The 16,655-nt window shown below is 36.2% G+C and overlaps 1 protein-coding gene across 3 annotated transcripts in view; it reads right to left on the bottom strand.

The window, feature by feature from the left end:
- PCBD2 (pterin-4 alpha-carbinolamine dehydratase 2) overlaps positions 1-16,655 on the bottom strand; it is a 57,516-nt gene that overhangs the window by 22,432 nt on the left and 18,429 nt on the right. The window contains exon 1 of one of the 3 annotated variants that reach the window (XM_036753017.1): positions 11,725-11,832. The exons of the other annotated variants lie outside the window; for them this stretch is intronic. Within the exon in view, the coding sequence (XP_036608912.1) occupies positions 11,725-11,763 (39 nt within the window). The 5' untranslated portion in view covers positions 11,764-11,832. Of the gene's footprint in view, positions 1-11,724; positions 11,833-16,655 lie in introns of those variants that run through there. 3 annotated transcript variants of the gene reach the window in all.

Genomic DNA, 16,655 nt, shown 5'->3' with positions numbered 1-16,655 from the left:
AGTATAGTCTTCCTTTAAAAAAAAAAAAGATGTTAAATTTATATTTTTGGCAGCATTGGTGAGTACTACAACTCTCATCAAAATTTTTATAAAATTTTATTTAAGTTTTTACAAAGTAAACAACAATTTCCCCTTGCGGTAGAGAATGTTTTCATTACTTTATCAATTCCTCTTCTATTCTTTCCCCAAGCAGTGAAATCTCTGTGTAATTTACCATAACAGTGCATTCCCATTGATAATATTTTGTGTTTTTTTCATGAAGCACAGTCTGAGTACAAAATGACCATGTATTGATGCAATTTAACATGAGGCCTCTTTGTTTTACTACAAATTAGCCTAAGTGTTGTATTTAACAGCTGTATACTGAGCAGACATTTAGGTTGAAAGTGAGAGGTGAAATTGTCTTTTTGCTTAGGCAGCACTGCTTATTTCTAGATTCTCCTACAGTAACAAGTTCTCCATTACATTTCTCCATTTGCATCATCAGACACTAGTTGATAGCCCCATCTTTCAGCCTGATTATAGCCTTGAGTTATTCATAGTCCTTCAGTTTATGCCAGGCTTGGTATCAATAAAATTCACTAGCTTACTACCCACTTTCTGCTCCAAATGACATTTAAAAACCTGTTAAAATAGTCATACCTTAGGGATGTGACTAGCTTTTACTGTAACAGCTCCTTACTCGTGAATCCATTTGCTGATGGACATGAGCATAAGCATATCCACCACGACCCACAATTCATCTCTTTGCTCTCTCTGTGCTTGCTCACTCACCTCAATCTGCACTCATGCTAGCAGCTCAGGGTTTCTCAGAGGGATCCTAGATGTAACAATGGTCGGGGGTAGCTACAAGTCCACTATTCATCATAGCCCCTGAGTCCCTATGCTGCTCACTCAAACGAATAAGCTAAAATGACAACATTGACTCAATTTATTAAACCATGAAAAACAAAAATAATTATAACACCTACCTATAACATCTTCCCACCTGTAAACCTGGGTCACCCTCTCCCGACAATGCACACAGTGTCCGTGGAAAAGAATGGACACAAACTTAAACAGGGAATACATGAATAAGGAAGCTCATGCGCCCAGGGCAACACACTATTCTTAATTGTAGGCCTTGATGTCTTTGCTCTTCTCGGTACAGTCTATATAGTCTACAACCAAAAGTCACCTGCTGAGTAAGCCTCTTCTTTGCTGACTGTTCTATTCAAATTGCTATTTGGCTAGAGTGCAAGGCAATAATAAACTTTTTTAGTCAAAAGCAGTTCCCCCAAGCCTGGGATCTGCAGCGCTTTTCAGATCTGCTCTCTTGGCTGAACTTTGAGGGATCTTCCTCTGTCAAGCACTAAGTGGTATTAAAAGGCGAGGCAAGTAAGCCTTTCTTTTCCCCAATCAACTCTGTTAAGAGAGTATTTTTTTCCTCCATCAAGTTCCTAATAGCAAAGTTTTTCCTCGAATTGACTCAGCTCCCAACAGCAGAAGCAAAATCAGTCAATAAACATTTGTTAAATGCCTTACCACATATTAGGCACTGTGCTAAGGACTAGGAATACAAAGAAAAGTAAAAAACAGTCCCTGCTCTCTAGAAGCTTACCATCTAATATTATTATAAAAATAATAGTAATATAAATAATAACAATAATCCTCCAGTCAGTTCAGCCGTGGAACAATGCAGGCTCTAAACTCTTCTCCAAGCCCTCAGTTCAGCTGCTCTTCTATGAGGCATATGTTCAGCTGGACTCTGGTAGGCTCAGCTCCTTTCAAGCAGCAGGAAACAGTCTCCATGCCTCTTGTCTCTACCCTGCTTCTGCCTCTGCTCTGCTTCTTCAATCGCTGACCGTCTCTTGCCTTGAAGGAGCATATATGTATAGAAAGTGACTCACTGCTACCTTAAAGTAGAAACCTAAATTCATTTTTTTCAACAATGCCATAAACAGGCAACATACAACTGTCCTATTGTAATCAGAGTTTCCCAGCTATCAACCTTAAAGTCCTCATAATAGTCATTTGTAAAGTAGCCTCTAGGAAGCAAAAAAAATTTGGACATCTTTATCTTCAGTAACTACCTTTCTCTGAGGATCGTTTTCTCTCAGGTCCTCTTAGAACCATATTTCTCCCCAAGAACTTTTCTTTGGGGAACTGCTTCCTCAGAGGTTTTCCAGAACTGCATGTTTCCATACCCCTCCACAAATAAAACTGGCATTTGCCATCAGATAGTTAAAATTGTCTTTTGTGACTCTCTTGATTCTGGTTTCATTAATAGCACACACTCTTTCTCCACCTCACAGTGGGGATGGCCATCAGAGTCCTTCATATAATGATTAAGACTTTACACTTATTAATATACACAAATATCAGCAATGTGTTCCTCTAATAATGACAGTTTACTCTAGAATAGTTTTTGCACTTTTCAGCAAGCTATATATGGTACAGAATTGTTTCAGCTTTGTGCTATCATAGGTACAGTGACTAGACCCACAATTTCATTCATACCCAGAACACCTGGATGGAGAAACTCCCTTTACCAAAATAAGTCATCACCTTTTCTGCAACTTACAGTCTTAGAGAACTGCCTAGAGCAGAAGTGTCAAACTCAACCTTGCCAGGTATTAAATTAAAATGTAACTGGGAAAATGCTTGACAAATTAAATATAAATATAATACAACACAGATAGTGTTAATTTGTGGTTTTCTAAGTCAATATGCCAGCAGAGATCTTTTTCTATTTGAGTATGATGCCACTGGCCTAGGGTATTGAAAAGCTAAATGACTCACCTTGGTCCATACAGAGAGTGGGTATCAGAGATGAGACTTGAACCTAAGACTTCCTAGTTAAGGCCAGATCTCTGTCTACCACTCCATGCTGCCTCTCCATGCTGTCATAGTTTGACTAAACTGAATCTGAGGTCACTAAAATTAACAATTTTAACAATTACTTGTTCAGAGAGATGAAAACCAGAAAACAATAAAAAAAAAAAGAAAAAAAAGGGGATAGTGAATTGGCTTTATGATGAAGGATAACCCAATATCTAAGTTATAAATATAGTCATATAGATCAGGGCTGTCCAACCTTAGGTCATCTTAGGGTTGCATTAAAATAAAATAATTATTCAAGGGCCACACCTGGAATAAAAAGTACAGCATACTAACAGAAAGCGAGGGAATGCACCTCATCAATATGACAGGCAAAGGCGCAAAGTACAAAAGCAAACACAAAACAACAAAGTGACAACGCACAGTATAAAGGTAGGTGCATACTGACTAGTCTGCATCGTACAGATGGAATGCATCCCACAGATGTATTGAAAATTCCGTGTGATATGTTCTGTCCATAATACTGCTTAAAAACACCAAAGAAAATTAACATCAACGAGATTATTTATTAGTGATGGAATTAAAAAATCTAATACGCATTCCATGCAAATTATTATTTTATTTTTTCACTCGTGAAAATTAAAACCCACAGGTGGGTCACATAAAATTGCACTGTAGGCCGCATGCAGCCCACGGGCTGTATTTTGGACAACCCTGATATAGATATAAACAGTTTCTATCTGAGTTGCTCTGCTGCAGAAAAATTCAAGGTTTGGGTATAACTCCTTACTCCAAAAATATAAAACTGAGAGCCTTATTCTCAGACTGAGTCGGCATTAATGTGAAAGAAAAGATACTATATTCCCTTCAGCTTCATCATAAAAAAGACATTTGGGCCAAAGGGTAAAAAAATAGTCAAGAAAATTAAGTAGAAAGTATTTGCCCCCAAACTATCAACACCAAATTTGTATTCACAGCACATATGTAGATTTCCTGTAACTTCTATAAATTTCATCTATTTACAGTACAATCTAGTCAATGGATTTAAGAGGTCTATACAATTTTTTTCAACTAATTTCAACTAATCCTTCTCTCATATCTTAAACTAGGACCCATTTCTTCTTTTAATAATTTCTAAACATAATTTTTGATTCATATTCCAATACTATCTTGATAAGCAATACATCACCAAAGCAAAACTAATGAGAGACTCTAGTAATAGAATATTTCAATGCAGCTATTGAACAAAATGGTCTGACATAATACTACTTAAAAGATGATCCTAGTTCCCGCCATCCAATGTGCCCTCTCCCGCAAAAAAAAAAAAAAAAAAAAAAAAAAAAAACTCCAAAGATCTCAGCAATTTAAAAAATATTTTTTTTTATTTTTGTGTTTTAAAGTGCCCAGGTTATCAACCCAGAAAGATTCCTGGTCCTGTTAAAACATTCTTGGATTCAACTGAATCAAATCACAAATATATTAAGAATTTATCCCAAACTGTCAAGGGATTTAAGGAAAAACTTATCTTCACTTCTACAGAAAACAGATTTTTTATTTTAAACAATATTAACAAAAGAACAATCTCAGGTCTCTGGACTAGTAGAAAACTTTAAAAGTACACCACACTTTGATTCAGTCACCAGCTTCAATATCAATGACTTTACTTTAGTCTTAAGAAAATCTATTAATGGGGCCATCATGCTGCAATAAACCAAGAACTTCAGAGTTCTATGATTTCTGACTCTGTGGCCTTGGCCAAGTCACTTAGACTCTCTCATCTCAATTATTTCACTTGTAAACCTAAGAAACTATACATATTGTCTTCAAAATTCATTAGAACTTGTAAAATGCTTTGCAGAGGCAGCTCCCAGATGGCATTTTATTTTAGTAGAACCAACTGGTTTCCAACTTGCATCAATCCTCCAAAAGATAAACAATTAAATTATTTAATGTTTCTGAAAATCTCTACAATGTATTTTATATAGTCATATAATAAAGTTAGTCATCAACTGATTGTGAATGACAATTTATAGTTCTATGTGCTGCAACTATATAAACTATATATTGACACTGGGCAAATTGCAATGAAATGAAGAGGATTTAATAACAAACATTCATAGGAACAAACACTCTTTCCCAAAACAATATAACACACCTGGTCTAAGTTGCAAAATACAAAAATCACTTGAATTGCTGATGTCAATCTAGTATTATCATAATTTAAAATAGCTCATTGAGAAAATCAAAACAACAAACTAAATTTATGCAAATTGGAAAAGTTCTGCTTTTCTTTATCTCCTTCTTATCTAAAATAAACTTCTATTAGTATCCATACTGGAGTAATAAATTCATTAGTACACGTTCTGTCTATTAGAAAATCTACTTGATGAAGCAAGACGACACCTCCTCACACAAGAGCTGCAATGCTTGTTTACAGTTCTATCAGCAAGGAAACTAACAGTACTGGCTCTATGTAAAACATTTTGACAGAAAAAGCACACAAACACTGATATATGTGAAGTACTTTGCCATTTAAAGTAATTGCTGAAAAGAATTACTGTTTTTTTAAAGTTTATATTTTATATATTATACAAATAGTATTTTAGATATTAAGAAATAACATAAGAGGCACTCAAGTAAAAATAAATTCTTCAATAACCTTGCCAAAAGCACTGTGATTTTCCTATAAAAATTATTCCAATTTGTTGATCTTACATAGGATGAAACATACTGTAACAATCTTCATAATTTCTGTCCTGTTGGGACACAATGATTTAAAGTAACATAATACAGAACAGCATCGCTGCTAATCTAAACCACCTGACCAGATAAACAACAGCTTCCCTTCTCTCTTCACTGAGGGCATTTCTGTTTATTGTCATACCATTTCCTAATTTTAGGAACATGAAAAATAAATGCAGCCAACTTGCATTTCAGTTGAAGGCAGAGCCTTTCTAATGTCAGGAAGTTTGCACACACAGGTAGCGGTACAATGTCAAGGGCTCCAGGAGACAGAAAACAACCCAAGAATTCCATCTTCAAAATCATTCGCAGTGATGCAAACACGGACTCATCCTAGACAATCAGGACCAGGTGCAGTTTTTATAAACTACACATTTTTTGATGTCGCTAAAAAAGTAATTCTTTAAAACAAATTATAGAGCCTTACACCCCAAGAGCCAAATGTTGTGAATGCCTCAGTCATGCGTGTTTTCATGTTCATAAGGAGGGAGGCAACTGTGCCCTCAGTATCAGTAATGATCTGATTAAGCAAGCCAAAATACTTCAAATGAAACAGTATGAGTTGGGAGTAGAGAGTTCATAGGCAAGTGGTTGGCACTCTCACTTACTCCTATCGCTGCTCTCCCCTCTCTCTTCTCTCTCCCTTCCTCTTCCCCTCACTGTTCTGCAACCTCCTGCCTCTGTGCCTTTGCCCAAGTGAATACCTGAAACTCCCTCCTTCCTTACCTCGCCTTGGTAGTATGCCTGGCTTCCCTGCAAAACCCAGCTCAAGACTGACCTCCTACTGCAGGACTTTCCTAACCATCCTCCACCCCACAGTCATTAGCACTCTTAGCCTCCTGAAATTACTTTGTATCGGGGCAGCTAGGTGGCGCAGTGAGTAGAGCCCTGGAATCAGGAGGACCTGAGTTCAAATCTGGCCTCACACTTACTAGCTGTGTGACCTTGGGCAAGTCACTTAACCCCAACTGCTTTGCCTTCCCCCCTCCAAAAAAAAATTAGTTTGCATTACTTTGTACGTACATGCTGCATTGCTCCAGGTAGATGATAAACTCCTTGAGGGCTTATCTTTGTAGAGCCCTGGAATCAGGAGGACCTGAGTTCAAATTTGGCCTCACACTTACTAGCTGTGTGACCTTGGGCAAGTCACTTAACCCCAACTGCTTTGCCTTCCCCCCTCCAAAAAAAAATTAGTTTGCATTACTTTGTACGTACATGCTGCATTGCTCCAGGTAGATGATAAACTCCTTGAGGGCTTATCTTTGTCCTTTTATTTCCAGTGCCTTGCACACAGTAGGTGCTTAAGCTTCTCCCCGTACCAAATCCCTTACTTTACCATATTCAAATATTGAAAACATTTCGGGGAGGGGAGGCAGGGTCTTTTCAGGGGAACTAAGAGAAGGGTTTAAAGTTACAGGTATCTGCCTGCCAGTGGTGGCCCACACCTGTAACCCCAGCTACAGGGAGGCTGAGACTGGCAGGGCTCTCAAGCTCAGGAGGTCTATGGGATCGAAAAGCCATACTAAGTTTAGCATCAATAGAGTTAGCCCCCAGGAGGAGGATATGGGCCACCTGACTGCCTAAGGAAGGGCAAACAAGCCCAGGTCAGAAACAGAGCAAGTAAATCTTCCTGTGCAAATCAGTAACGGGATTGGGTCTGTGAGAAGCCCCTGTACTTCCAGGATCCAGTCTTCAAATAAATAAATAAATCATAGTAAGAAGAAAGTTCAAGACCATATGTGCATTCGGCAGATAACAATTCACTAAAAACATTCCAAATCAAAACAAAATGCTCGTCTGACCAAATTTTTATAAACTTGGTTAGGAATAGGAAAACAAACAATTGTTTAAGGGTGATTTGAAATACGACTTTCTGCTATGGCTGAGAATTTTCAAAGCTCTGCATGCTCCATTGGAAACTGCTCTGCTTTCACAAGCTGTTCTGTCCCTGCCAAGTAAACGGTCTGATACACTTTATTACAAATTTATCAGTTTGCTTACACAGGCAAATATATCTAATTATTTTACCCATAAAGACCTGTGTAAAATAAGTAAGATTTCGACCCTGAAAAGAACAGGATTACTAAATCACAACTTAATGAATGTGAGGGGGTACCTGGCACAGATCTCTAGCGAGAGACATCTGTTACCCAGGACTGTCCACTTTGAAGTCTACTGCAATATCCCCACACAGCTCCAATGACTCTTCCTGAATGAGCAAAACCAAGGCCAACATTACCAGCAGTCCTTCTGTCTCTTGTAAGGGATATGTGTAGGAATCTCAGTAGTAAATATTCGTATTTCTGTCACAGCTGAAGTGGTTTTTTCTTTTATTTTAGAAACTGAATTGTATAAAAATGCATCATAAAGCATCTCTTTCTAAAAAAGCAGGGAGCCAACATAAAAATGAGATTTTGCAGCTTATACTTAATAACATGCTATCCCTAAGTAAAAAAATTATGCTGAAAGCCTATGAGAATCTGCAATAAAATCTGGTGAGTTTCCAAATTGTTGATGTGAATCAAGTTTTGGGTTGGGGTGAAGTACTTTTTTCCCAAAAATCCTTTTCTGTTCAGAGTGAGATCTAAGTTGCAAATTTATTTCAACACATTCTATACACCTCAAACAAGTTCTCAGATTTCTAGACCACTTCAAAATCAACTTATGTTGCTTTAAAGTCAAGAGGGCTTACATCATCATGTGTTACACTAAGTACCGTGGGTAGAGCCATCTAATGACACACCTTTTTCCATTAAACAGCAATATCATCTGTCAAGTATTTGTCACTAAGCATTGACCTTCTCTGAATCATTCAACTTCTTCTTCTGATTTATTAACTTGGATCACACAAGAGGAATATCCTACCTTCAGCAAACCTAAGATATGAAAACTTAAGACTTACCAAAAAAAGGAATTAGGTTGTTGTCACTCACTTTACAAGAGAATTCATCATAAGATTATCTAGTTCCCTCGGTAGATTTAAACTATATCCAATCAACAAGAAAACCCTTTTTTTTTTAATTGAAGGGAAAGATGCCTGTTCTACAAATACATGTTTTTGAGCTACCATGTATGTATGCACCCTATACTTTTTCCTTTAAACATGTATTACTACCTTTTGTTTTTACATCACCTTCATTTCTAACTAATACCCTATACTTTTTTCAATCATGATATATAGTCCCCCAAAGAAAAAGTAAGTTCAGTAATATTTCAATGAAGTGAAATGCTCTAAGGCTAAGCAAGGGTTAACTGAATGTTCTGGTTAACTGAGGATTAAGGAGACAACTCTGTTTCAAATCTTATCACTGGAAATCTTTCTAAAAATCCATCAGCAAAAATCTCTCCAATATCCAAATAAAATAAATTACTAACGGAGGATCATACAGCACTTCAAGGTTTTCATTCTGAACATCAATTCTTATCTACTACATGGCAGAAGCAGAAGTTATATGCCTAGGAAAAACCCAGGAAATGTTTTTTAAAAGCAATAATTCCTGATATAGAACTGTAATCTTATCATTTGCTTTCTTCCTCTAAAAGCTAAGCGAACCACCCAAAATTCTTATTTCTGTTTTAGCAGCTCCTACATGATTGTTCAATTAAGCAAAAGAAAGAAAAACTTGTAAAAATGTAAGGTTTCTTCCTTATAGCACTCTGACTCCTTTAACCCAACACATTCCAGTAAAGAGTTTCATGGATGAAAATGGCAATGGAAATGGTACAACTTAGAGGTGCTGCATCAAACAAAAATTCTGGTTTTATTTTTTTAATGCATTTTTTCATCCAACCAAAACATTAAATAATACAATGAAGCCCTCACTTGCTGAGCACCTGTTAAAGCAATCAGTCACTTAAAATAATAAACTCTGCTGTGCAAAGAACAATGATAATTGGACCAGTTAAAATAAATGTTCTAGCCACCAAAGAAAAACAGCAGAAATACTGTAATAAAAGCCTCAAAGAGCATGCTTACATGTACAGAACTAGCAACACAGTGCAATGGAACATTCACTGGACTAGAAAATCAAGACTGGGTTTCTTTCTAGTCCTGGCTATGCTAACATCTGGGAATGTAACCACAAGCCAATCGTTTACCCTCTCTCTGCTTCAGTTTTCCTACCTTGCTGTCACAGGACCACACCACCCGTCTAGTCTACCTCTTTTACATGACTATAAAAGATCTAGTCACTTTCTGTAAAGTGCTATCAAAAGTATTTCAAAGCACAAATCAATTCAAACCTCTTTTTGATTTTTTTCTTATTTCTCAGCTCTGCCCACCTGAGGTTCTACTATGGCAGTGCTCTGGTAGAAAGTACCTGATCCCAAGGAGAGGCTTCACTAACAAAATCTTTCTCTTTCTCTTACTATTGTACTGCAAGTGTGTCCAGATTCTATAGCAGTTGCGGGGAATTTTGTGCAGGATGATAAATCTTATGGAATGACATCAAGATTCTGACAAAATCTTATGCCAAACCCTATAACCCCCCCACCCTTGCCCAAATCCACCTTGTGTGGAGACACAGCCTAAAACATCTTATGTACATGCGAGGCTAGCTGCCATGATGATTTAGTTCATTCAGAATGACCTCCCTACTGACCGGAACCTGGAATATTCTGTCAATAGTAAAGAAGAAACTTAATTTGTTTAGCATTAGGAACAGAACACATACTCAGTCTCCGGTATAGCACAACTTCTCTGGGGCTGACCAAATTTATGGCATGTTTCCAAACATCTTTTCTTAGAAAGGACAAATATTTCGTATCACTTTGGGCAAGCCATTTTCTAGGCCTGATTCTAATCCTGCTAGTTTATCTATGTGAAGCACAGAAAAATATACCCCTGATGGCCAATCCAATAGAGATGAACAGGTCTCTCCAAATCAAGTTGTGAGCGGCAGGTAACTCACCCTCTCCTGCCAGAGCTCACTTTCTGTGGGCACAGCCTCAGAGCACCCAGCATAGACTGTATGCCATGAAAAGAGGAAGAATGATTACAGAATGTGTTCTATAGTTGGAGAGAACCTCAATATCCATCAAATACAACTGTTTCTTGAAAAAGAATCCCTTTGACCTTCCTGCCTGACAAATAATAATCTGGTCTTTGCTTAAAGACCAGTAAATAAAATGTATTCTGTATTCTGTTGCAATTCAGTTTTCTCAGTCATGTCTGACTCTCTATGTCTCAATTTGGGGTTTTCTTGGCAAAGATAATGGAGTAGTTTGCCATTTACTTCTCCAGCTCATTTTACAGTTAAGGAACTGAGGCAAACAGGGTTAAGTGACTTGCCCAGGGTCACATAGCTAGTAAGTGTCTGAGGACAGATTTGAACCCAAGTTTTCCTGGCTCCAGGCCTGGCTCTATATCCACTACATCACCTAGCTGCCCTAAGGAGATGTGGTCTATGATTTCACCAGTATATGGAACTCTCAGGGTAGAAACTGCCCGTACAAATGCCAGTTATCTATTCACCTCTAATTTATCAATTTAAAAGAGTCACCTGAGGTTAAAGAAAGTGTCCACAGTCACACAATCAGCATATTTCAAAGGCAAGACTTGAACCCAGATCTCACCAATTAGGAGGTCAGCCTTCTATCCAGTATGCCATATAGCTTCTCACTAAAGAAATATTTCAATAAATTTCTATCCTTCTACTGCCACCTGATAGAGCAATTCCTTTTCAAAGGAAGTAAGAGACTAAGTTTCTAAAGCTTTCTATAACCCAAATATCTCAAGACATAGTGATGGCTTTGGTGATGTGCAACAGGATAAATAGAGAAAGATGTTTACATCATTGGACAGGAGAGTGGGGTAAAACTGAGACAGAGAGATTCCAGTTCACCAAACGAAAACTATACACATACCCAGAAAGCAAAAACATTTCCTTGTGTGAGAAAACACTGAACCACCACTAACAATTTTTGGAAATAATATTAGATTGGCTCCCAAATGAACAATTGTGTTCTACAACAAAAACAATTTCACTCAAATCTCCAAAAGTCTTCGGTTGGCTTCATGTTAATTTAAAGATATAAGCAAATTTCCTTCCAAGCCCCAAAAATGAAAGGCAGAAACCAATACACATATATACACACATACATCACAAAAAAACATAAGCTGGTTTGCCATTTTATGAAAAACAAATGAAAAATTATACTCACATCACACTGATAAACTGAGGCACTGCCAGTGGTTTTCATAGCAGATGTAACATTTTAGCAAATGTGATTGTTTGTGAAAGAAATAATTCTGATCAAAAACTAAATTGCAGCCAAAGTGAGTCCTGTGCTTTGTCACTCTAATCCATTCTGACAGGATGCAGTAAGTGGAGATTCCTACTGTGAAAGGAGCAGATGTGAAAGGTCAGCTCTGGCCTGGAACTTCAAACCCGTTAACGTGTAAAACAGTGTGCATTAAAGCCTGAAACAGCTAACCACTGGATTAACGGATGTCCGCTATGTGGCTCTGATGGGCTTTTGGCAAGTAATGGTTAATTTTTAAATAGGTCCATTGTAATCTTTTCCTTTCTTTCTCCCAACTTTTAGCAGCCAGCCCATTCTTAATTATAGACATAAAATATCATATCAGAGAAATATTTAGGCTATAGTTTTGTTGCTTTGAAAAAATTATGAGAAAGCAATTTTGTGGGGTTTTTTGTTCTTTTTCAAGGCGATTTACCTTTTAAATCATTTATTCATCCAACAAGATAAAGAGAAAGTCGTGTACCTATTATTTAAGAAAAAGGAGTCACAATTCTTTTGAAATTGGTGCATCATGCTTATCCAGAAGTGAATCTAAGAAATATGGCAACCAAAATCTGCAGATGGATAGTTTTGTTCTCCCTCATAAAAGTTTTAAATAATTGTAGGTCTAGATGCTTTAAAAGGTTGCAATTCACTCAAATGTTAAAAATGGAAAGATAATTATACCAAGTTTAATTCCAGCTGACTAATTCAATAACTTAAAACAAAGTCTAATAATGTTTTTGGCTTCCCCTAAGATAGGATGATGTTATCCCAAAAGGCCCAAATCATATAACCTTGCCTATATATACACATACAGAACTCGAGTTAAAACAGCTTTAGCAGTTCAAAATAGCAATCTGTTTTGTATTTTAGTCCAAGTATCATTTAAGCATTTCAGTTCTGAGCTGAAGAAAAATGCAGAAAACTCTGCCACTCTGAAAAGTAACAGATTTTCTAAGACAAGTTATAGTTACATATTGACAAATGTATCATTCTAATAATTGTATTTACAAATGCTGACTTCACCAGAGATGATTTCTAGGCCATTCTGTAATCTAACTTCGATCCAGAATAAATCTATATAGTGAAGAACAGAAGCAACCACATAATTCTTTGTCCTTTTTGCAAGTATTTCCTTGAATCCACGATTCTTCATTAGTATATAACCACATTGGGAATTTTAGAGAAAAACACTGTTAGACCATTTTCGTGAAAGTCCTAATCATATTTAACTTTCAAAGGAAGCAAGTTAAGGGAGTTCTGACTCTATTTTTCTTATAGAGAAATCAAAAACTCAAATATTGTTCTGAGGAGCACTTGAATTCCCCTAACATTACATCTCCTGATGCTGCTGCAAGAGACTAGAGTCCAGAGATATATTATACATCTTTCTCCATCAAAGACATCTAAGAGGTTACTGAAATCAAAGCATACCTAGTACTCCTTGTGTGCATTTCCTTCAAGAAGCTCAACATACATCTCACTCATCTAGTTCTCATATCACTAGTAAGCAAGTAGAGAAAAAAATACCTAAATTTATTATTGGTCAATACTATAAGATCTTTATATTAAAGTATAAGACATTATTTTATAAGACTTTGAATCTGTCATTAACAATATTTTCTAACTCCCAATAGCGTGAGGTTCATTATTATGTGATAGCACACTAGATACACAGAATCTGCAAAATGAATTTAATATTTCTTCCATTTCAAATTATTATGACTGCTGCTACCAGTTAAGTAGATGTACTAATGGACACATATCCCCTTGTGTCTTTGCCATTATTCTTTTTCCTTAGGGATGTTAAAAGGATCTTTTAAACTTCCATTTGAAAAATCAAAAGAAAAGAACTTGCCTCCCTCTTTGTGTCCCTACCTAAAAAGAGGGTAACACACACTTACAGATCTAGTTCCAGGCAGCTGGAATATGTCCTGACTGCTATGCCAAAACTTGACCTTACAACTTCCTAACTCTTAAATAAGATTGTTGCTAAGTCAATTAAAAGTACAAATTAAAGAACATGTTAATCAATAATGTATGTTGAAAAAAAATGTTAAATTTCCAGGTATTTGAGCTAGCACTTCAAATTCACTTCTGGACTCTGAATTAATTTTCTCATGGCATGGAAATTTACTACCAGCTTCTAGCAACAACACATGTCAAACTGGTAGATACTGTAGGAATTCATAATCCAACCCCTGTTAAATTATTTTGATTTACAGTGAATCACTTATTATATTCATAAATGCTAGGAAGTTAGTGAATAACATGATAAAATGACCCCCCAAAATAATTTTATAACTATGCAGGTGCACAAATCATAACATGTGGGAGATGACTCAAAGGATAATGGGAAATGAAGCAATTTCTGTAAGGACCGTATAAAAGGAGGGGGGACAGCACCTACCAGCCTAGCCTAGACTTCAAAATCAATTCTTTCAGGCAGAGTATAGCAGTCAAGCACAGGTCAACATAGTCAACAGTTACATTAAAACAAGCAAATGCAAAATACTTTATAATTTATAACAAGCAAATCATGTTGCTCATTCTTTTGAGGTTAAATGCTACTGACATAAGCTACACCTGAATCCAATCAGTGCAGAGACGTTGAGAAGATTCACACTCAAGGACTAAATTTGTCACAAATGGGTTGGTTTCCGATCTTAATGTAGCCAAGTTGCTTTACTCTGACCTCCATTGAACAAATCAACTTAATGGGCACTAGGAGTGCTATAAAACTTAACAATGGAGTGATTTTTAACTTTTAAAATATAGTTATGAAGCAAAATGTTGGATAGCTTCTACAATACTGGAAATCAAATTAAATCTAGACATTTTTTAGCAGTCATGACAGATATAATCCTAGTTACCATGTAAATTTATGGTAAGCTGCTGTGATATTAGCCACAGGTGCTATTTTTAATATATGGGCCGCATCTGGCTGGGAATAGAATTTCTCAGAGGACTGAAAATGACCTCACTATCAGACAATGGAAAGGAAAAAACAAGACCACTGTGGCATATAAAAAGCTGAAGATGTGGTCCACAACTGAATATTTCACATAAAATTCATTTTAACTCTGCAGTTGTAGTTTAAAGGATATTATGTTTTCAATATTTAAGAGGCGTGGATATATTTCAACCAAATAGCCAAAAGATTAAGAATGTAAGACAGCTATGAAATACCCTGGCTACACATATAAAACAAGTTTTCCAACCTTTGATCAATGCAAGGAAAAAAGTGATGTACTAGGACTTGAAAAGAAAGCATTTGTGGGGATTCATAAGCATGCCACAATACTAGATACTGTACTGTGCTCCGAACCAAGACACAATAATTACTGAGAATGATACAGCACAAATTCATTAATAAGAAGCAGTTTTTCCACATCTCAGCTTAGCATCATTAGTCACATTTTTTAAAGCTCTTTGGGGTCATTTATCATGGCAAAATTTCCTAAAGAAAACTTACATTAAATGACTCTCACCAGACAAATATCTTAAAAGAGATTACAGCATATTATCACTATTTAAATTTTATATCCAGTGAAAACCACTTGTTACTGTTATTAAAAATAATAATAATAAACAGGAAAAAAATAATATGTTCTAAACTACCCAAGTTAATCGAAAAAAGATACATAAATATGGAACCGATAGAAATCTTAGTTTTAAGTCACAGTTCCTGTCCTACTAGAATATGCCAAAAGAGAGAAAGAACTTGGCAAGTGTGGAAATGTGATGGAGGTCTTACAAATATTTAATTTATTATGAAAAAACTCATGCTAAGTTGAAAAACTTTCTTTACCTGAAATAAATTTCTAAGATAAATTTCAATGAAAATATTCTTCATACCACTGTCACTGTTCTTAGATCTTAGTGCCACCTAATCACATTTACATTTTTTCTTGCCTCCTTGGATAATTTAAAAGGATAATTTACTAGGATCAATACAGACCCTCCACTTTTCTAAGGTAAACAAATTCTATTCTACAAACTTCTCTTTTGCACTTTCAAATAACTCTAAAAAATTATAACCTCATCTACTCTACATGGCCATGAAGATATTCTGTGGTTCTGTACTAAGAGTGGTGTTTACTCTGGGTCTTTAATAAGTGTATGAAAAAAATGATCAAAGAATATTGCAAAGTAAAAGACATCACACAAATGTAACGGCATTATTATTGTTGTTGCTGTGGAGAGACCTGAATGATCCCTGCAACATGTGAGCAAACCTACAAAAGTTAAACTTAGCAAAAACATGCAGCTTTAAAAAAAAAAAAAGAGGAACAGAGGGTTGAGAGTATGGTTTATGCAAGAGAGTCTCTTACTCACTGACACATTCAGGTTAACATGGATGCTATGCTATCCAGTATCACTTCATATCTGGTTCCTTATATTCAGTGGCTAACAGGCTCTTTCAGAGTCACCTATTTCTAATCTGCCAAACAAACCTATAAAGTATTTAGTAACTGGAGGAAACGCTTAAGAGCTTAACATTAAGTCTTTCAGGCCATGAAGGAATTATTTACTAATTTTTTTGTTTTAGTTTACTGAATGGCATCTCTTCATGCCCTATGAGACTATATGTCCTGTTGATAGTTTCATAAAAACCTGCAAAGAATACAGAGCCTTCCTTAAATCCTTTTTAAAGCCTCCTTTTAAAAAAAAATAACTTAGGACTAGATTTCAAACAGCATTTCTCTTGGGTAAAATGAGATTTGTGCTGAAAAGTTTTCATCTAAGTTCCACATTTCACATAGAAATAGATTTGGGAGCTATCAAACATTTCCTTAACTACTGCTGCTGTCTTCTCCTTTTGGAAGATAAAGGAGAAAATCATC

The sequence above is a fragment of the Trichosurus vulpecula genome, chromosome 3 (assembly GCF_011100635.1).
Source record: "Trichosurus vulpecula isolate mTriVul1 chromosome 3, mTriVul1.pri, whole genome shotgun sequence".
Lineage (NCBI taxonomy): Eukaryota > Metazoa > Chordata > Mammalia > Diprotodontia > Phalangeridae > Trichosurus > Trichosurus vulpecula.
This window is presented reverse-complemented; position numbering and strand designations above follow the sequence as displayed.